The sequence below is a fragment of the Strigops habroptila genome, chromosome 1 (assembly GCF_004027225.2).
Source record: "Strigops habroptila isolate Jane chromosome 1, bStrHab1.2.pri, whole genome shotgun sequence".
NCBI classification, from domain to species: domain Eukaryota; kingdom Metazoa; phylum Chordata; class Aves; order Psittaciformes; family Psittacidae; genus Strigops; species Strigops habroptila.
The window spans coordinates 148,599,555-148,621,783 of NC_044277.2; the positions used below are offsets into that span (position 1 = coordinate 148,599,555).

General features: G+C 41.0%; 1 protein-coding gene across 7 annotated transcripts in view; it reads right to left on the reverse strand.

Moving 5' to 3' along the window:
- The window catches only part of HECW1 (HECT, C2 and WW domain containing E3 ubiquitin protein ligase 1), a 253,174-nt gene that overhangs the window by 45,997 nt on the left and 184,948 nt on the right, over positions 1-22,229 (reverse strand). For all 7 annotated transcript variants that reach the window (XM_030505556.1, XM_030505377.1, XM_030505468.1 and 4 more), the window contains 7 exons: positions 19,745-19,895; positions 14,119-14,252; positions 11,367-11,488; positions 8,398-8,583; positions 7,645-7,779; positions 1,839-1,944; positions 1,559-1,655 (listed from right to left, as the gene is read on the reverse strand). In XM_030505556.1, the coding sequence (XP_030361416.1) occupies positions 1,559-1,655; positions 1,839-1,944; positions 7,645-7,779; positions 8,398-8,583; positions 11,367-11,488; positions 14,119-14,252; positions 19,745-19,895 (931 nt within the window). The remainder of the gene's footprint in view (positions 1-1,558; positions 1,656-1,838; positions 1,945-7,644; positions 7,780-8,397; positions 8,584-11,366; positions 11,489-14,118; positions 14,253-19,744; positions 19,896-22,229) is intronic.

Here is a 22,229-nt window from a genome sequence, read left to right on the forward strand (position 1 = left end):
AGTAATCGATCACACAGAGGTTATACAGTACATGTGTAAAATCATACATTTTGTTGTTTAAATGACTGCTAAGAAGGAGTGGGAAACACAGGATAGGATCCTATCAGCAGATCAGGACCCTGGAAGATACAGATTTACACTGCATCCTGTCAGTGTGTTTCTTAAGCACTGCAGTGTCCAAGAGTATTTATTCTAGTATCAAGTCAAAGGATTCTATCTCAAGTCAAGGATGTGATTTGGCACCTTGCTGGGTAGGACTGCAATGTGTTGCAGAATCAAGCTCTGTAAAAGACAGACATTTGTCTCCTAGAAGTTTGCTTAATACCTGCTGTATGAGCATTAGATGGTGGCTTGGGATCGCTCCTGACCTGAGGCATAATCAAAGCAATGATCTGGAGGCAAAGGGCTCAATATCCTGTTACAAATCTCATTACGCACTGGCTAAGCTGTCTAGTCCCTATCACTAGTCAATTTTGTTCTCTGCTCAAAAGGAGATAAAAGCATTATCTGTTCTCTGAGAAATGAGAATTCAAATTACAGCTAAGGAAAAAAAAAAATAGTGTGGAATAATTTGATAGGGAAGATAAAAAATTCTCAGTTACGGAAATATACATCTTGAATACTGGGAGCATTTTTCATTCTGTCTCCCTCACATTATTTGAATGTATTAATTCCTCCAGGAAGGAAGTCTAATCCTTACACCCAAAGAACTCTTTGTCTGGCCCTCACAGGTAAACAGTGAGTCAGTAAGGCTATCAGCAGAAACTGCACTGCAGGAACTCGGAGGTCCTTCCTTTGCTCTCCCTTCCCTCCTTCACCAGTCCTGCAGCCACAGTTTTTACTGCAAAATACAGACCAAATTCTTGGTCAAACTGGCATTGCTGAGACCAACTAACACCAGCTTAGGTTCTTGGCCAAAACAATTACTTTAACCTTTGGTATTAGAATGAGTTTAAATTGTACTGACATTTGGTTCTGTTTTTACTTTTCTTTTAAACCTAATAGGAAAGGAATAGGTATAAGAAAAAGAAAGATACAATTTAATTACTTTGGAAAGGACCTCCATTAAGTCATAAGTGAGAAAGATTAAAGGCAGGAGTACAACTATCTCATAATGTTCCTATTTCTTTATAAAATCTAGGGTGACAATGTCCATGGCCTGGCTGTAAATCCAACCATGAGGTAAAGTCCTGGTTCTGCTGAAGTTACTGGGGTTTTGCTGCTGACTTCCATTCAAATGCAATTTCAACCCTATCTTCTGAAAAGTGAAGTGATAATTGGAGGTGAAGACAGAGTTTCTGCTGTTCTGTAACACTTAGAATGGAAATAAGATTATGTCACTGTTTGCCCACAGTTATTTTGATTCTTCTTACTTCTTGGGTGTCTGTGGAAAATAACTGTATTAACTACACAGATTCTGGTGGTCTACACCTACTCGTTAATGATGACAGTTCCATACGAGCCCCAAGTTCATGTTCCGTACTACGGCTACTACAGTTTGGTTTTCCCCCCTATTGGAAGTCTTTCCTGGTTTCAACAGTCTGGAAAAAAGTGGTACCTGAGTGCATGGTTTCTGGCCAAGCTGGGCTGACGCTCCTGCAGCATCTCAAAAATGTTGGGTTGGCGTAGAAATGCAACAATCTTGTCATTGTAAGCTGGAAAAGGGGAAAAAAATACAGAAGCTTTATTTCCTGGGGAGTAACCAGGTAAATAAAGCCAGGCCCCATAGGGGCTGCTGAGGCACAGGGCAACAAGAAGCAGTGCATGTGGTTGATGAGATGTTCTAAAAAGCATCTTTGTGAGCGCTGCTTTGATAAGAAAAAGGAAACTTGGCTTACCCAGAGGTAATGTCTCGTGATGGTGCTGGTTTCGAATAGCTGTTACGAGGCTATTGCCTGGTCTGGCCAACAGAGTAACTCCTCTGTTTCGAGAGACTTCAGAGGCCTACAGCATCAGAGGAAAGGGAAAGAATGATCAGAACTGACTGTTGGTAGCACATCAGTCAATAAAAACGTTTTTCATCTTTATATCTGTGACCTTCAGAATGGTCTGTGATGCTGAGTGACTGAAGGACAGAAAGACCGTACAAAAACTACAGCTTTATACTTCAACTTAAAAAAGGCAGGTAATTCTGTGCTTCCAAATGGAGGGACACCATTATCTGCAGCTATCACACCTCTTTGATGCTGCAGTGAAGGCATCAGAATACAGAATCAAATGCCAGTTCACAAAGGTATTGCAGTGATGGAGTCCTCTGGTGCAATGAAACTAAAATCTCTGTAATACCCTACAGTCTCTTGTTCTAGCACAACTGCATTTCTTCAAGGTTTTTACAACAATGTTAACTTCAAAAAAGAAAAAAACCCACCACACTGCAATATGTTGAAGGGGAATTTAATACTGGAAATAACATAAGGAAGGTATATCTCTGTAGATCACAGGACAGAAAAGAGCTATATCATCGCAAAAAGGGGTTGCTTAATTTGCATAACCAGAAAGAGAAGCTGAATTGTATACATTGAAAAAGGAATATAATCTGAAGAGCTGATAAAAAGAGTAGTAAGAAGGAAATTTATCTCTACTACTTAACTAAGGCACTTCAAGAATGCCACTAGACACAGCATCCGCTGAAGGGAATCATGTCAGGAAGACAGATACATTAAAAGGTGGGAAAACACTTAGGCATGAGGATATAAAAAGCCATACAATGAGGTCTGTCAATCTGTCTTCAGTAAGTCATTACTTGCTGCATAACTCTGGGGGGGTTTGTGCAAGCTGAGAGGAACCCACCTCTCTTTCATTTGTGTTCCTCTAGAATATGGCCACGGGAAAGCCAACAGAGGAGCAGTGCTACAAAATCAGTGTGAGGACACCCTGTATCAGGACAAGATGTGTTAGGAATTCCAATTGCCATTCTGTTGGGCTAATAGCTGCTCCTTTCTCACTGCACAAATTGTAGTACTTGGCAACTGCTTCGGGAAGAAATTGCCCCTACTCCAATATTCTAACTGCTTAGCTTTTCATCCAAGCAAATGGTGCCAACCCATTTTCAGTCGTACAGCCAAATGCCAGGTCTTCCAACTGGATATAAATGAAAGCCGAGAAGCTAAATGTGATTGGCAAGTTGCCTTTGGAGCACATAAAGCATAAAATGTTTATATGTAACAAGATACCAGTCAATGCCCTTGATACATGTCAATCCACAGGTTAAAAACTTAAAAATCTTAATGGTGCTAATTAAACATACAGTAACTGAAAAGACAAAACTGCTGTGAAAGTGCATGGTGAATGTTTCACTTTGTCATTCAGTTACGATTTCACCTGCACCCATTTTATATTGGTGTGCTTCTGCTGACTGCAATAGTTATCCCAGTGTCAGAGAGAACAGTCAGATGCAGTATTTAATTGACTAATGTGCTAACCTTGGTCCAACCCTTCTCACCTTTAAGCACAGGAAGAACTTTCAGGCAGGCCATACACAATTCACTAAGTCCCTCTGCGCTGTGCTGTATCTTCTTCCTTTGTCTCCTTCACACACCCCTATGGGCCAACCGGCACTGCAAGTCTAGCTCAGTTTTAAGCAGCTTTCGCCCTGTGGCCCAGGCATCCTTCTGAAAGGAAAAGTGTCTAGAGCCCATGAAAAGGAGCCTTCACTCCCTGCTTCCCTTCTTCCCAATTCTGGTTTAAGAGCTAAAGTCATCTAGATTGTAGGAATCCAGTTTTGTATGCACCTTATCACAATAAATTGCACGCTCTGTAGTGCTGTCCTTCTCTTCATCACCAGCATTAGGCATTGCTAATGCTGTGTTTCCATCATGCTCTTTACACACGTACACCTCTAAACAATTTTTCTCTGGCAACACAAGAGGAAAATTCCCAGCTGTCCAATTAACTTCCATTTTGCTAACACTCCTCTTTCCAATCTCTAGCTAATACAGTACAATTAATTGATTGCTGCAATTCAGTGTTTAATCACAAGCGCCTTGTCTACTTTGACTTTCTAATCATATCATTTCATTTAGATTAGCACGTTGTCTAATTAAAAAAAGCAGAGTGACCCCTCTTAACGATTTAGTGACCTGGTTCATCTAGAGCAGAGTAATCTGACAGGTTTATGGCAGGCTTAACAGCTTTGCAATTGATACTGGGATGTTGCAACCAGAGTGTAAAGTCCAAACTATCACAGGAGCCTTTCAAAGGATATTTCAATATATATAATACCCTTTCCTGGGTTTTATATCGCTGCTGGATTTGAGAGGCTCCTGCCTGTTTGAATTCTGCTACTTGCTTCTTGTGGTTTGGGTCAGTAAGGAGATTTATATACTGATATATACCTCCTCTGCTTTTCTTGCTAACCAGAAACTCTTGCCTCTCCATTACGGATGGCTGCTTCTTTCTCCTTTTTGTCTTTAAAATCCCTACCCTGTAATCATACATGTTGATTTCCACTGCAGACGGAAAGTCCCTTAGAGAGAATGGAAAGTGCTTCTGACCTGTTCTGTTTATGGCAGTGACACAAGGAAACAAAGTACTTGGTGACCTACGTTCTTCTAGTTATTGGTGGCCAGTATAGCTCCCTGAACTTTGCTTTCAAAAATCAGGTAACCAAGAGAAGCACCAATCACGTTTTTCCGGTAAAAGATTGATACCTTCAAGAAGTGCTTACAAAAGAATCTGTAGCATTTTTGTCAAATATATGTATATGATACCATTTAATACCAAGAATCTACTCAGGTGGATATCCAAAGTTTTTAGAGAGATCTTTCATTTAGGAGAATACTTCAACATAAAGAAAAGCATAAATATTACAGATTTATGACATGGATGCTTGCTTTTTTGGAAGAGTGAAATGTGCTATTATATGCACAGCTATTTAAAAACACAGCTCACCATATAGAGATAAAGGGAAAAAGGGCAGGTTTCATCTTCACTGGGCCTGTTAATAGTTGGGGTAGGCCTTGAATAAAAGTACTTGGAAGCAACAGCCAGCCTTCTACAGCAGCTATGCAATAGCTTTTACTATTCTCTACTGACGATGAATTTTAAATGTCATAAAGCAAAGGAAACTGCCATAATTGAGAAAGCATCTTTTTATGTTCCAATTTCATGAGGGAGTTTTAAAAGTATATTTGAAATACTAAAAATCAATTCTTTATTAGCATTGCAAGGTTTTCTGTTCAGCACCATGGATTATTAGGCAGAAATCAAGGCCACATTTGGATAAGCCGAAAGGATTTAGAAGATAGATGGAAGGGAGAGCAGGAGATCACTGCTTTTACACCAGCACCACAGCCAATTCACTACACTGCCCTGGACAGGGAGCATTGAAACTTCTTGGTGACTAAGATAAAACCGGCTTTTGCATGATGTTTTGGCCTGAAAATATGAAGAAATGGAGACCCAATGCCCATGAAATCGTTAGTTCCTATGGTTAACTGCTGTCGCTGAATTTCAACCCTGCCTTATTTTGATTGAATTAATTTGGCTTTTTCTACCAAAACTCAGTTCTTGCAATGCCTGTCCTCTCCTACAGATCTTCCTATCAATTTTCTAAGAATTCCAGACATTACATTTGCTTTTTTGTCCACTGCTGAGTACCAAGATCACGATCTCTTACAACCATCACCATTTCTTTATAGTGATTCACCTAAGAGCCATCGCCGAGTGTGTGAAGCTGGATATTTCTTTTTTTCCCATTTTGGGCTCATCTGCTCTTTCCTCGACTGATCAATCAGCGTCACAAAGTCCCTGGGAAGTCCACATGACACTGGCAACTCGTACTGGCACTTGGGCAGGATGTCAGGTGTGTGTGCCAAGGCAGGGAGTAGAGTTTTTCCTCTCATTAGCCTGGCTCTCTTCTGTATCCTTTCTGGCACCCACAAGCTATCCTGACTGGAACTGCACTGTTCTGCTCTCCTTCAGGCTCGACTGATATCTGTACATAATGTTCAAAGCCGGTGGTTGTCTTTCTTGGTCCTTCTTGCTGTCCTGGTGATGGATTCCAGAGATCACACCACCTGCTCAGCAAAGAAACCAGCTGGACTGCAGACAGCTGACACATGGTCAGGACAAAGCCCCAAGCGTGTCCCCACAAACATGATTTATAGGATAAAAGCACATCCAAATAGACTTGGAAGAAACATCATGGAACATGTGGCTCTTAATAAATGGGCTGAGTTGCAAAGGGTTGAATCTTCACCTTGAAAATGGTGGGCTTTTAGGCACCAATCCAAAGTCCTTGTAAAACAATGGGAGTCCTTCCAGTGGAGGAGTAGATACTTCCAGAGTGGAAGCTATTGACTATGACAAGGGTGCAAAAGCACTTTGGGATCCGAGCCACCAAGACGGTGAGATGAAGGCGCCAGCACTGATGGCTCTCAAGACAGAAATCTGTTTCATTAGCTGATTGTGCCAAATCAGTGGCCTCAATTAACAGTTTACAATTTCCCCAGAGAATCATTACTCAAAATTATTCAATGCTTTTCACTCCCTCCCCTGTACTTCACATTTTGGGTTTATTGCAAATTGTTCTCTGCCAGGCTTGACAGCACTTGCAAAATCAAGTGTGTGTTTCAGCCTAGCATGAGTCTGTGGTGTTTCTGTCCCTGACATGGTGAAATTGTAAGCAAGCCCCAGGGGCAAGCATGGGCCCAAATATGAATCAGCATGCAGGTGACTTTCACATTCATGTCAATAATCCAGCCACAACAGCAATACTAGACTGCAGGCTGTTGGCAGAGGGAAGTTGCTAAGTTGGTGAGAAGATGTGACTGAAACAGATCCATTGATACACTTCTATCTTCAGAAAACGTGTTGCTGTGTTCACCCAAGATGGGGAAAATCTACCCAAGCTACTCATGTCTGCTTTGCCTTTGGTTCTGAAGTACTGACCTCCTGATCCCAACCCCATTTGGCAGTGGGAGGTGTTCAGGCTGGTCCTGCTGCAATAAATCTTAATGTTAATTTCACAAGCATTTCCCCAGATGTTTTTCTGGAAGAGGAAGATCCTTAATCTTTACTGCTGTTCAGCTTCAACCTTTACAGGTCTTCAACTGTAGGGATTTGCTACATGAAGAATCTGATTGCTGGTACTTTTTCCTTCTTAAATCCACAATACGAACCCAGTATTTACGCTTCTATCAATCCTGCCCATGGCCCTCAGTGATACAAATCACCCCCATGAAGCACAGGAAAGATGTTTAATGTGGTTGAAAGCTAGGGAAGCAAACATCAACACACATTACTACACTACTGCTAGGGATATCTTTTCAGAGCACAGTGTCACAGTGGGGAATGAAGAAACATCTGAAGCTGCTGAAGTAGCAGGCTATAAAAACAATGAATGACTTCACTAAAGCAAGACTAGGATGTCAAATACAGATTTTTCTTTTAAAATCTATTTTGCCATTATTTCACTTCCATTATTTAGTTTTGTTTCTTATTTTATTCTGAAAATAGTCAAAATATGAACCTGCATTACCAGCAAGCTCTGAGATAAACCCTTCAGAAAGAAGAAAATCCCTTCCATTGGAAGATAAAAATCCACAAGACATTCTGTTTAAATGCATTTCGAAGATAAGGAGTGCTTTTAATTCTACAGATGATTGCTGTCAAAAGTGACTGTATTGATAGCAGCACACTTACCTCTCCAGCACTGTAGCTACGAAGCCGCTGAAGATGCTGCCTGTGAGTCAGGTGATTGGGGAGACGGCCATTCTGCAGCGGGATCCTGGGATCTATGAAGGTGGTGGCACGGCTGTTGTGGTCAACGAAGAAAGACTGAAACACAGGGGAACAATGGTTTTTTGTAAGATGACTGCCAACATTGTGATGATATTGTAAGATTATAAAGTGAAAACCACTGGCAATTGTGTGTCGCAAATACCCTGTTTAGGTACAGCCCATGGAAGACATCTGCAAATGACAGGACTTTCTTAGTCGAAGCTAGAATAGCTCTTGGCAAATACCTGAAGCTACATAGGTCAAAATCATGTGTACTGGCCGTGCAGTAAACAGGAGAGAAGAGAATAAAATTACTGGGGAATGCTGCTTCAGCCTGTTTAGTGGTTCTAAAAGTCACTCAGCAAAGCTTCACTGGAGGCAGAGACCCTAAGCCAAATTTTGCAGTCATGTCAGATCTAAATTCTGGCTTAAACTATTTTTATTAGTCCAACGCTGGACACACAAAAAATTCCACTGAAAGCTAGAGGGTCACCACTATGCTTCAAAACATTTGTTCTTGAAGTTTTTTTCTGCTTTTAAGATAACTGTGCTTGCTGCTTGTGTTGTTTAAACCAAACCTTCACCAATTTTGAGTTAAGAAGGAAGGAACCTTTGGTAATCATGTAGCCTGATGTGCTGTGTTAAACAAACGATCAGTTTTGTTGGCACTCTTACCTTGCCCTGCTGGTCAGTTTTTATCTCCCAGCCACGAGGAAGCTCCAGTCGGGTATCAGCAAACATGTTGATAAAATTTACCAGGTCTCTGTTGTGCTGATAGCGCTCAAAATTGCGAGCATCTCTACGGATCTTCAGAATCATATGCTTCAAGCATGTACTGTTAGTGAAGACTCGATAGGCACTCTAGGAGATGGAAAACAGAAGTGAGGAAAATCAGTTCTGATGCCAAAACAACATATTTGGTTATTTCATGGGACATATGCCCAAAGAACTGAAACTAATCCTGTGAGAGTCAAGAATAATTTCCATCCCGTTGTTTTGATTTGAATGACTACTTTACATGAATACCTACAATTAAGAAATGCAATCTGGAAAGTGAAATATCCCATGTTATGCACAGTTAGCTTGTGCATAAACTGCCTTTCTAATGCACTCCAAACAGTCAGCTAAAACACTACACACTTAAGATGAATGTAGTTGTGCCAATTTCAGTGCTTTCACTGGTCAATTCATGTGTGACTGGATGATGCCAGAAGGATGCAAAGATAGTTATGAATGTGTATTTACGCTATAATTCAAATCGAGATATATGTGATAGAATTCAAGAACTTAAGAGGACTACAGTGCAGATGTCTACATCTAAGCTTGCCACTTTATTTATGGTCACTTTATAGCCACAGGAGAGAAACAGACACTTTCAATTGTCTATATTTGGAAGATATGAATCTTTTCCTGTAAGTGAGTATTTGTTTCTGCAACGACCGCAAAGCATGTCAGATAGAGATGTTTTCATGAATTAGGTGAATGCCACCCCTCAGGCAGCTCGTTGTATCTCACAATGGTCATTAAAAACACTTCCTAGAGGAACATGCCCTGGTGCAAGTTCTAAGTGAGTTAGTGCTGATCTGGTTGCAGAATAAGGACCAAAGTGAATTCTGTTTGTTGCCACAGTGTATTCAATAAACCACAAACCCCACTTTTTCTCATCCACAGGCTACTTTTGGGATCTTTTACTTCGGGGAAAAGCTCCTCAAGAAAGGATAGGAAAGTTTACAAAAGCTTAACCCTAGAGAGAAAATGAGTGCATTGGTTCTGCTAGTCAGCCCAAAGGCTTTAATTACTCACTAGAGTAATAAAGGATCACCGGAGGACTTGTGCCTCCAGTGAAATGAGCCCCAGTGTGCACAACTGTAATCTGCCCAGAGAATCTGACCCAACAGCTTTGAATTCTCAATTTCCCAGTACTTTTAATGCATCTTAACCACTATAATGCACTAAACATTTGCAAACATTATCTTTATTATGTAAGGATTTATCGGGGTGGTAGTGCTGAGAGGATAATACTCCCTGCAGCACAGGCTCCCTAATTATGGCAATGGTTGATAAATGTTATGAAATCACAGAGATATAATCTCTGCCCTGGTTATAACCTAGGAAAGGTTCATGGTCACAAACGGGTAAGACCCCAGCCTACTCCACGACGGAAGTTGTATTTTGTTCTCATGTGTGATCAATGACTGACTGAGTATCTCTTAGCTGCACTAAGGGAAACAAAAAACGTAATGTAGTTTTATCCCTCCATGGAAATAAAATATCTGAAAAATTAGAGCCTTTCCCTTTTAGCTCTAACTGCAGGATAATATTTTCCAATACCCACTTCATTGGTATAATTAATAGCTTGAAATTTTAATAGGGGCTTGTGGTTAAAACATTACAACCCTGTTAAGCCAAAAGTTATGTGGGCCATTATTTCTGTACAAGTGGAATCTGTATGACCATTTGACAGATGTTTCAATAGATCATTCTGGCTCTCATAGTAGGGACAACTTTATAAGCTCAAACTGAAGGCCTCTCTTAGTTTTTTTATTTCAGTGAGAAATAAAACTGGGATACAGTCTCTTGTGAGCTGTTCCATATACCACTATGGAATCAGTTGCTCATTTGGCAAAAACTATGCCAAATGAAAATAATATTGCTCCCAGCTATAAATCATCATATAGCACCCCATCAGTGGAAGAGATTATGTGCCCTCCATCACCTAGTTCAGGTAGTATCGGATGAGTTAATATATCCCTTCCCCTCTGGATTTCATGGGCAATAATCTCTGGCAGATGGAGATGGACAGCTGGCTTGAACCCGCCAAGCGCTACAGCCAAAACCTGATGTCTGTAGTTAGCAAAAGACCTGTGCTGAGGCAACTCCTGAAGTGCTTTAATTTCTTTTCCTTTCAAATACAAAGGTCATCCCTACCCAGAAATGGATGATTTTCTAAATATTCCTAAGTCTTGTGTAGATGCCCAGCCGAGCTACGTTCAAGATACGGAAAACTAGGACCGCATCTCCTTGCAATGTGTCCCTATCTGCTTCCTCCTGGTTGACCTATCATTAAATTCTTCCACTCTGCTCCAGGTTTGCAAGAAAAAATACAGATTTATTGCATTAATGGCAAAAGAAAAGTTATTTGAATTTTGAGAATTCATTTTCATTCTTGTCTTTTCCAAAATAGCTACACTGACTCAAGTCGGTATTTCTTTCACTGCATTATGCCCACCTGCTTCTTGGGAGTGCAAACTGCATGAATTAACAGTGTTTTCCCTCTATTTCCCTGAGAGTTGGTGGTATCTGAGTAAGATTCCTCAGGAACATGGTTCTAAAGGTAATGACCTCACTCCCTGCAGCAACAGACAAAAGAATCAACCTAGCTGAAAGCAAAGATTCCTGCTTATTCTGGAAGGATAACATTAATGAGCTTCTCTGTACCAGAGAATTCCTTGCGTGAGGCAGAATCCCAGCAAGAAAGTCCTTGGAGCAGCCTGCCTGTACTGTCCTCAGCCTGGTGCTCAGAAAGAACGACTGCACCCCGAATCACACAACTCAAATTCGCTGTGCATCCTCCCTGCAGGCCCAGGGTGCAGCACTTGGATTCAGAAACCAGTAGTGTGAGAAAGCAAATCATAATTACTCACATAGTTTGCATGCAGCACAGTGAAGAACTCAGGATTGGTGATGAACTTCACAGCTGGAGACTGCAGCAACAAGGTGATTTTTTGAGAATTCACAGGAGAAAGGGAACCTTCCCTCCTAATCTCTGGACAGAAAAGAAACAAGCAGCAAAATCCTATTAATGTAGTGGCAAGTGCAGTCTATTATTTAACCTTTAATAAATGGCTGCAAAAGTGATGGTATAAAAAAGTCACCATCCTGCCCAACGCACCTACCTTCTTTGTGTCTCCTAGACAAGCCTGCTGGCAAACGGGCATGTTCTCCTTGTGGTTAGTGGTGCATTGCTTACAGTAGATGCTTTTTTGTGTACTGTATGTTATAACACTCTGTGTCATATCTACTGTTGTCTCTAAATATCGATGTGATCACAACAGATTTATCAGCTGATTCAATTCAATACTGTCACCCAGGCCCTTACTGGTTCCCCCCACTGCTGATTTAGAGAGATCTGATTTCCCAGTCCAGCCTGATGGGGATCTGCTTTTTGCCAGCAGAAAGCATTTGGTAGCAAGACCGGGTTAAGCGAGCCTCCTGCTCAGCCACTCACATCCATGTTGATGCTGCAAAGCATTGTCTTTCACTACTTATTGCACTGTTTTTGGCAAGTTCATGGTTTTGGAGACTTGTACAGTCACGAAAACAAAAACAGACACAAAGGGATTATTTTTAATCTGTATCAACTCATGAAGCATGGAACTGAGCACTTGAGAATGTAACTCTGTAGAAGTGGGAACTCTTTGACCTTCTACAGCCACCAGAAAATGCTTCCTACCATGGAATTATGGCTTGAGTGTGCAGTTCTGGTGTTTTCAAATACAAGCCAACTTTTATTTGTAGTCCAAGGAAATCGGATGCAGACATCATCTACAGAATAAATATAGAATCCCATTTTTTTTTCTTCCTGCTAGACACCTCACATTATTTTATCCACTTAAAACTGCAGACTGGATCCATTGTTGGAGTTGAACTGATTTCTACTGGCTTGGATTAATTGTGCCTAAATTGTATTCCTTCTGACACTTTAAGTTAAAAGGCAAACAGCAAACGTATCATACTGCAGCTTTTTCTTTTTCTAGTGTGTTTACATCACCCTTGATTTTTTTTAATTCTTGGCATTTTATACAATATTGACTTTTTCTTCTAAAAGCAAAGCAATTACCTATAGCAAAAACAATCTCCTAATCACTTAAGATTACATCATTAGCTCTTTGGGGTTAAAAAAGTGAGTTACTTAATAAACTGATCTAAATACTTACTGGTAGCAATTCCTATTGACTTACTATTTTATTATGTAGGCTATGATAGTAAGTGATTACACATGTTACAAGTAATGACTACACTACTTATAAGTTAAATACTAGTAACAGAATGTGTACCTCCTTTCCATTTCACACAGAGGACTGGGTTCTCTCTATAACATCCAGTGTAGGTAAAAGGCTGCCATAAATTGCAGTACAAAGGATTGTAAGGAAGCTTTGAATATGAAACATTAAACAGTCTTGGTCAAAATTGATTTTCAAGCTAAAAATACCTAATGGATCAGAAAAATAAACAGGCAAAAATTGAGTATTTTTCCTTTAAAAAAATTTAAAAGTTCACTATTTCTCTGTGTAATTCTTCCTATTCAACATGGAACATCAAGAAAATTCAAGATGTTGTGTTGGTTCTTTCCCTTTGCCAATGCTGTTTACAGAGGGATGGCAAAAGGATGGCAAGAAGACAAGACTTCTAGCAGACAACACAGAAACCAAAGTTAAGTAGGGGTGAGAATGATCCAACGGAAGAGAACTGGCTGTTCATTTTGGTGATGCAAGTACTCAAAGCAGATAGCTATTTTTGCAAGCCCACAAGTTGCATAGCAGGCACTAGAGTGATTGCTGGTGTTTCTTACCTGAAACAAACACTTCGGCAAAGGTTTCACAAATGTTTTAAGAAAATATGAATATGACTGCCACCAAAAGGAGTAGAAGAGTGCCCTGCTATCCCATTCTGCCCTGGGTATACATTCTGCTCTTCTTTGTAGTAACACTCATTCTTACCTGGTCACCTAATGAGCCAGATGAAAGAACCAATCTAGCTATAAACAACATCAAGTACAAGAAACAAAGCTGGTTTTCATGCAGATCAGTTCTCTGCGCTGGTACAGGGTCCTGTCATGTAAGTTAGTGATGAGCAAAAAGACAGTTGTGCCTCCTTCAGTGGCAGCCCACGCTTGCTTACATCAGCTCAGAGCTATCGCAAAATTGCAGCTTTAAACCCACAAGTATTTCATACTTGATGCCAGGGTTGCTGCAGGTGCAACCACATGAGCATATGTGGCAGTTCAGAAGCCATGCCCGGAGAGAATAAACTGCAATGCCCGAAGACAAAAAAATCACACTGCAGCAAAAATAAGACAGGGCTGGTTTTGCAACTACTAAGGTATAAAAACCAGATGTCTTTTCCATTTTAATTTCAAATAGCCCTTTATTAAAGTAAAAATACTTTGTCTGTCTCAGTAGTAGTTAAAAAAGAACGGAGGCCCTTTGTATCTAGCTTTGTACCTGTAGCTTCAGATCTAAAACCTGCAGCTTCAAGTCTAAACTTCTTTGCTTTTAGATCTTGTAATCCAGTACAATAAAGCTCCAGTCTCCAATGGAAATGCAGATTTCCTCAGAACTGAATGCCATCATTCAATGGCACTGAACATACATCACTCAACAGCTTCCCCCATACCTGAGCTTTGCTGGGAAGGCTCTGCCTCAGAGTCACTTCCTCCTCCTCCGGTGGGAACTCTCTCCACCCTGTTGTTTACTACAGCATCATCTTCAGTCCGCTCTGTGGCAATAGTTCGCTGGATATTTTGGTATCTGCATACATTCAGAGAAAGGAAAAACATGCTGTAGTTAACAGAAGAGCTTTCTGGTGCTTTCTACCTTAACAAGCAGCATTGGTTTTGAATGATTCCCATACTTCTATCTTCAGCATACAACAGAGTAAGGGCATGTCCAACTCTTCTCCTTCAACTGAGGCAGCTACTTACACTTGGGCCAACCATTACTCTGCAAATACAGCCTTTTGCACTGACTAACAAATAGCTACAGAGGGTACAAAGCAAGGAATACTCAAAGATCAAATTTAGACAGGTATTTAAGCTACAGGTTGCTATAAGGCTTCCCTTTAAAACATCTGGATGTCTGGAACCTAAAACTACTGGTGGATCATGGTTCCCCCTCTCATTTAGTCTTATGGTAGTCAATGAAGTAAGGATCAATCCTGTGAGGCACTGAGTACCCTTCAGTCTTATTACAATGTTGGATGCACATGTTCAACCCTAAAAAGGTAAAGTTTATTAAGAGTGTTCACAAAATGTTTATTATGATATTGCACAGGCAGCAGTTGGGAACACTTCCATTTTAGCAGGCAATATGGGGTGTAAACTAGTAGGTAGTGTGACCCCAAAGAGCTACAATCTCACTCATATGACAGCCACAGGAAAGTAGAGTAGGATGTAACACATGGGCTGAGCGAATAGTGTGAGGATGTGTTATGTTGGAAATCAGTAGGCTTGGGCATTTAGCTTGTATGGTGACTAGTTGCAGAGCAAGGAAGAGGAAAAAATACAGAGATATGAAAACACCAGTGAGGAGGATGACAGAAGAAAATGCCCGAAAAAACCCTATCATGGCGTTTCCATACTAATCATGGAACTAACTGCCACATTAGTTGATGTCAGTGGGATTGATCACAGTCTTATGGATGAGCCCAGTCCTAAATACCAGATCAGGAACAAAGCATATACGTGGCCATGGGAATAACCTGGAGTATTTTGAATTTGCACTACACAAAACAAGTTTCTAGTTAACTTCTTCACTCACACAGACAGATGAGTAAGATGAGAGATCAAGATTTCTTTGGTTCTACTGACAAGCTATGAATATAAGTCATATATTCAATAAAAGAATGTATTTTATATACAGAGACAAAGACAAGCAAAAGAAAGTATCAAGAGAAAGAAAGAAAGCAGCAGAAAGAGAAAGAAAGAAAATAGGCACTCTTAGTCATTTTAATTAGGTTTACTCCACCCTAGTACTTTTAATCCTTATTTCTGGATTGCATTTCCATATGTATATAGACCAGAATGGCTTTACTGCCCGCATTTGATCTGATCCAGCATTGCTTGTCTCTCATTTTCCTGTCTTACACTCTTGTCACTTTCCCCAGCTCAAGTTCTGACTTACAATTTTCACTTCCTTTCTCTCTCTTTATTAATGCACGCTTCATTCCAAATCAGAAGCTAGTCAGGAGCTGGTTCCTCAAAGTGCAAGGGATCATTAAAGACAAGCAGTTAGGATTTGGCTTTTGCATCTCTCAACGGACATCATCTCCAGTAGCTCACTGCAACCCAATCGTGGGCAGATGGGCTGGAGATAATTAGGGAAAATAAAGTTTTAAGAGATATATTCTAAAGCTTTCACAGTACTATGTGTGTCCCCAGTACTCAAAGTCATTTGAAGCTACATTTTGTGTATATTCTGACAGTTTAAGTAAACACCCATCTTCACAAGGAGACTCTGATAGCAGGTTTCACAACAGCATGGAGTTACTGCAGCTTTAAACCCTCTGCTTTAGACCTACGTTTTACATTTGTATTCACTTGGCTGCAGGCAGTTGACTGAACTTTCCATTCCAGCACCCTCCAGTTTTACAACACCCACATGCAACAGAAAGGGGAGGAAAAAAAAAGGAGTTCATATAATCAAAGGATATAAGCACAAATATAAAAACAACCTTGTAGCTTCAATTTAATTAGATGGCAGAAAAAATCCCTATTGGCAAACCTTAAAGAATAACACTAGCTGTATGCCAACAAAAGGCTACACTTTTCTTTTGGGTGTCTATACTACAAAATAAACTTAAATAAATACCAGAAAATGCCAAAGTCATTGGAGAAAACATCGAAAGTGCAAAAGTTATGGGAATGCCTTGGGAAATTGCAGTCTCCTTTCAAAATGATTTGTCAAAGAAATGGAGGTTTAGAAATATCATTGTGTGGATGTCATATAACTATTCTGGTTATCATTTATTATGTTACTTAGTACCTTTTAGATTAATGCAAAGACACGTCTAGATGTACACATGCTGCAAAGCATCTTTCCAGCTTGAACAAAAGGGCTGTTATCTGGTTTGCTAACAAGTAAGCAAGTCAAGTAGTGCTGTAGAAAATGAGGAAGAGTCTTTAAATAAAGAAGTATGGCTGTCTTCTTGGAGTTTGCCCAACACCTGGATTCCAGTTTTGCATTCCCTGTATACTCAAGTGGCCAGTACAGCTAATGGGAGCACAGAAGGGAAGCAGGACTAGGCTCAATCACAGCTGTGGGGTTTATTTTTTTCAAGCTGAATTTCCAAAGCTTTGTGGTTTTGGCTGGGCTGGAAATACCAAGCTTCCTTGTAATATTTTGGTCTTTCTATTCCCTTCCACAAATGAAACCAGGAAGCTGGAAAGTGAGTAGATTGGTTTAAAAGAAAAGTCGCCAAGTTTTCTCAAACTGCTAAGTGATCTTGAGTCCAAATTCTGTTTGAGGTTAGAGCAAAAGTTCAGGCTCCTGCTAATTCTATCAGCAAGGTCTATGATTGCAGTTGCCTCACCTAAAATGATTCTCGGGTATGTTTGCTGAAGAACATTTCAAATAATGAAGGTTTAAATACAACAAAACAAAGCCCGATCCTCCGCAGTGCTGATGATAACCATTTATGAAAAGGGGTTTTCCTCACAATCCTCAAATCTGGAGGCATGAAATAATTGAAATTAGTTTTAGGACAACAACAATTGAAAAACTTACAGCAGCCAGGTTGAAAACACAGCAGTGACTTGCCACTGGACAAACGCTCAGAGATTTAGTATGAATCTCTTACTAGAACCTTTGGAACTGTTCCCAAACTTGGGAACAATAGGAGACCTTGATATTCAACTTCTCAAATCAACTGAACTCTTTGGAAGAAAGTATAGAATCATCAGCTGTCTTCCCCTGTCCCAAGAAGCCAGGATAGTTCACGTTAAGTAACTTGCAAAGTGCTTAGTCTCCAATGGGACGTGGGTAAGGAGAGATGTTACTGCTGAAAACCCTCTACACTTCTCACTTTCCAATTGGATATGTGAATACTAAAACCAGACAGACTCAAAGGTCAGTCCCATTAACTGTCAGTTCCCAACCCATGATAATCAAGTCATAACCAAGAAAGCCAGGCAGCCTACATGAAAACATGGAATAATCAAGTTTGAAGCAAGGAGGTCACAAAGACAAATGCCATTAACCTGCATTAACTAACAGAATGGTAAATTCCTATGCAGACTCTCAAGCACTTCTTCCTTTCCTGGCTGTGCTGCACTTACAGGAGTTCAAACTCAAAATTAAAACCCAAACCAAACAAACAAAACCCACCAAACATAAAAAAGCTGATGTATGTCAACTGTGTGCTGGGCTGCATCAAAAGCAGCATGTCCAGCAGGTTGAGGGAGGGGATTCTCCTCCTCTGCTCCACCCTGGTTAGACCCCCCCGCTGCAGTCCTGCGCCCAGCTCTGGGGCAACAACACAAGAGGGACGTGGAGCTGTTGGAACAAGTCCAGAGGAGACCACGGGGATGCTGCAAGGGCTGGAGCAGCTCTGCTCTGGAGCCAGGCTGAGAGAGCTGGGCTGGGTCAGCCTGGAGAAGAGAAGGCTCCTTGAGGGGAGACCTTAGAGCAGCTCCAGTGCCTAAAGGGGCTACAAGAAACCTGAAGAGGGGCTTTGGACAAGGGCCTGTAGGGACAGGACAAGGGGGAATGGCTTTAACCTGCCAGAGGGGAGACTGAGATTAGACATTAGGCAGAAGTTCTTCCCTGTGAGGGTGCTGAGGCGCTGGCACAGGGTGCCCAGAGAAGCTGTGGCTGCCCCATCCCTGGCAGTGTTCAAGGCCAGGCTGGACACAGGGGCTTGGAGCAACCTGCTCTAGTGGAAGGTGTCCCTGCCCGTGGCAGGGGGTTGGAACTGGATGAGCTTTAAGGTCCCTTCCAACCCAAACCAGTCTATGTCCAGAACAGAACTTTCTGTGGTAGATAATTTGCTTAAGAGGCAGCCAAATAGTCTGAGCTTTGACATGGTCCAAATCCCTCTCAAAGACAAATGCTAAATGACAGAAAAGTCATGTAAACCCCTTGAAACAAGCTACATTAAATACTTTTCTTAGTGTGTCTTCTACAAGACATAACACAAGTTATGAAGTGCTATTCAAAATAATGAATTTTGGTGAGAAAAAAAGGAGTAATTCTTCACGAGTGTGTTTATGGTGTCAGCTTAACCTGCTAAAAAACCACTTTAAGAAGGCTGGCTTGCTCTCTACAAGTTGCATTAATTTTCTAGTTGTTGTCACTCAGGGCCCAATTCTCCTCACACACAGGAAACACCCAAACTATTCTGCACTCTTTTCAGGGTACTTTGAAACTCTGCATCCTTCTCTCAGCTGTGGATCTTCCTCTTAGCACAGAAAAAAGACCAAAAAACCTCTGTGGCCTTTTACATGCTATAATTAGAATATAATTTCTGTTTTGCTTGCCTTTTTCTAGAAACTGTAACATTACAGTAAGCAGGGAATTAAAAAAATCCCTTTCTGAAGTAAAAAAAGATGATTTTTGACCATTTATTTTTTCTCTTTCCTCCTAAATTCAGTCTGAAAAACAAAGATGAGAAAGAAATGACAAACAAACCTACGTGTGGACTAGTCAAACAAAGGGAAAATATGCCCCATGTTAAGAGATATCTCAGCCAGCTCAAAATGAACTGACAGATTTACAGGGCCCAATGCAACACTAAGCAGATCTGTCTACATCTAGACATGTGTACAGTCCTATTAGAGCAGTGCTCTGTCCTAGAAAAGGAGACAGACCTTTCAACAGGCCTAATTAGCTTGAGCAGAAATGCCACGCTGATATAGCAACACTATTTCAGCAACAGCCAGCTCAGAAACCTCCGCAGTGTAGCACTGGATGCTGACCCACCAATAGCTCTCTTACAGTTAAACAGCAAAAGCAACTCCATCTCTTGGAAGAACGCTCCCTTCTCTTCTGGGAGTCAGTTCAAAAAAGCTTTCCAAAGGGCTCTTTCCGTTGTTTGAAACGTTTTGCAACATCTTTCACTCAACAGCACTTCTCATGTGGGCAAGTTTGGGTACCAGACACCCACAGCAGAGTAAAAGAGATGAGCAGTGGGGACAGGAACACGTATGTTGGACTTGGACAACGAGGAAAGATAAATCCCTAGGGAGCCAATGCAGTGCACTGGGGAGCACAGATCTCAAGGGAGCAGTATAGGTGCAAATGCTCACCGCCGGTTCAGCTGCTCCATTTGCTGGATAGAGCCAGACCTGTGGATCCCATCCGGCGTTGCCGCGGTTGTGGGGCGCTGCCATGTGGTGGTTCGGTTGACGTGATCCACGTAGAACACCCTCCCGTGGCTGTCTATCCGAGCTTCCCAGTCTAGGGTTGGAAAAAAAGGAAGGGGTGATGCTGTCAGTGTGATGCCTTCCAGAAAACGTAACTGTGGGAGATATATATACACACACAAACATGTACACAGACAGGGTATATACACACAAGAGATACCATATATATAGTCTACATGCGTGCAATATATATTATGTGTATATAGTCAAAGTATACATTCAAATGTGTATATATACTATATGCTTGTCTATATATATGTATATGCAGCATATGCATATACATAAATATTTCACACACAGCACATAGGTAGCTTATGGAGTTCACTACCATAAAAACCAAGCGGCTACAGTTTTTAAAGGGCTAGATAATGTTACAATTAGTAATACTAGTTGGCTGGATTGATTACAAGTTGGGGTAGCCACACAGAACCAACCCTTAGTGGAAAAGGATTATATCTGAGCTAATATGTCAAATCCCATGAGTTCTTTTCTGCTATGTTTCAGAACAAACGTGTTTCATTTCTCTCTCTTTTTATAAAGTGGCTTCGAAGGACACCATACAATTAAAGGCTCCCCTGAATACTGATCAAAGCCTGGTTGGATATATCCTTAGAAATCTCTCTAAACAGATGAGTATCATAAATCTATTGCTCTGATGGATGCCGACTAGACTGAAAGTCTGCAGCATAATATTGAGCCTTCCATCATTGTCGTTTCCTGCTAATGTTTATGTTGTCCCATGATTGAAAACTAAGTTATTTGGTATATGATGGCTTGTGGAAAATGGTAATGTTGATAAAAGAAAAGTTTTTGGAACAAGAGAAATTTGGGAATGAGTTAGCTAGCAAAGTCACATATCAAATTGGTTGGAATGTATGGAATAGTGATATAAATTCAACTTGCTAGCTTCATAGTTCTACATGATTCATCAGCTGATGACACAGCTACGTAAATACATGCACATACTTTCTACACGTGTTTATATACAAACCTCACTCACATTCACACACAAATGCACATATGGTGATTACCTTTGGGGGCAAACACTTCCTCTTATTCCCATATTCTTACTTTGATACCCTCATCCCTGATGAGTCCACTCTTTCTATGGATCAAATTCAGGATCAGCTGGATTTCATACTTTATGTACTTTATCTCCTACAATCTAAGAGTAGGACTGAAGTTCTACCTCTTCCTGCTGTATCTGGAAATGTACCCTTCATGACCAGTTCCCATCCCCTGAATGCTGGCCCTGGCTAAACTCAGTTTCCATACCTGGGCTGGTCCCAGCCAAGTGTAGGCTGTGTGAATTCTACAGCTGGCTGCCCCTGACATGTTACCACCACAAACCTTAAAAGAGGGGCACTGGGAGTCCTTGGGGGCATTTTCTGTAAGACTCCGACACAACAAGAGTCGTATGCACATGCATTATTTCTTTCAAAGCTGGCTGGAAGTACCTGAGTCCTTACAGACACAAAACCTATAGTCACACCACAGGTACACACACAGCGTCTCACTGTGAACATCACAATATAACTTTAAGAAGAGGACTCTCTCTTCCTCCTACCAGGTAAAGTTTTCCAAGGATAGTGTAGCTGTCTCAAGAACAAGATCAAAGCTTTGTGAAAACAATGTCTAAAACATAAGACGGTGAAAAACAGCACACCAAGTACAACAGATGCACACTGAAGGAAATCAGACTGACACGTAAGGCAGGCTGAAGGCCAGAGCCTTGCTGAGCACACTGTCACTGGTGGCAGGTGTACCACTGTGAGTGGGAATGGTCCTTCTGGAGCTATGCATTATCCGCAGTATCCTCAAGGAAATAATCTTGGCCAGAACAAAAGTGACATGATGTACCTTAACATCACAAAGATTTCCGTTTCCCTTGCTGTTGTCTGGCAAAGGATAAATCCTAGCCTTCACCCCATACTATTGTATTATACGTGTAAGAAGTTGAGAATAATAAAGGTTGATGGATAATTAGAAGCTTGTAGGCAATGCTGAAGATCCACACTCTAGACAGTCTACACGGAAGACACTAACTGGTCAGATTGGTCTGAAGTCTGCTGATGGACACTTAGTAAGAATACTACCACCCAATTATACAGTCAACCAAGGGCTTCTCATAATCCAGCCCTGTGCGCTACTGGCTCTAGAGGTGATGTAGCAGTCTCTCTTCTTATTAAATGCAACTCAGAGTTCCTAAGCTCCTAAGCATAACAGTTGGAAATCTAGAAGCAACGAAACTTGTCCAGAGCTTGGAGGTCACAGTGAAAGCATAAGGCCAGGATCACACAGACTGGATCACAACTTCAGGAAGATGATCTCTTGGATGTATCAGACATCCAGCAGTGATATGTACAGA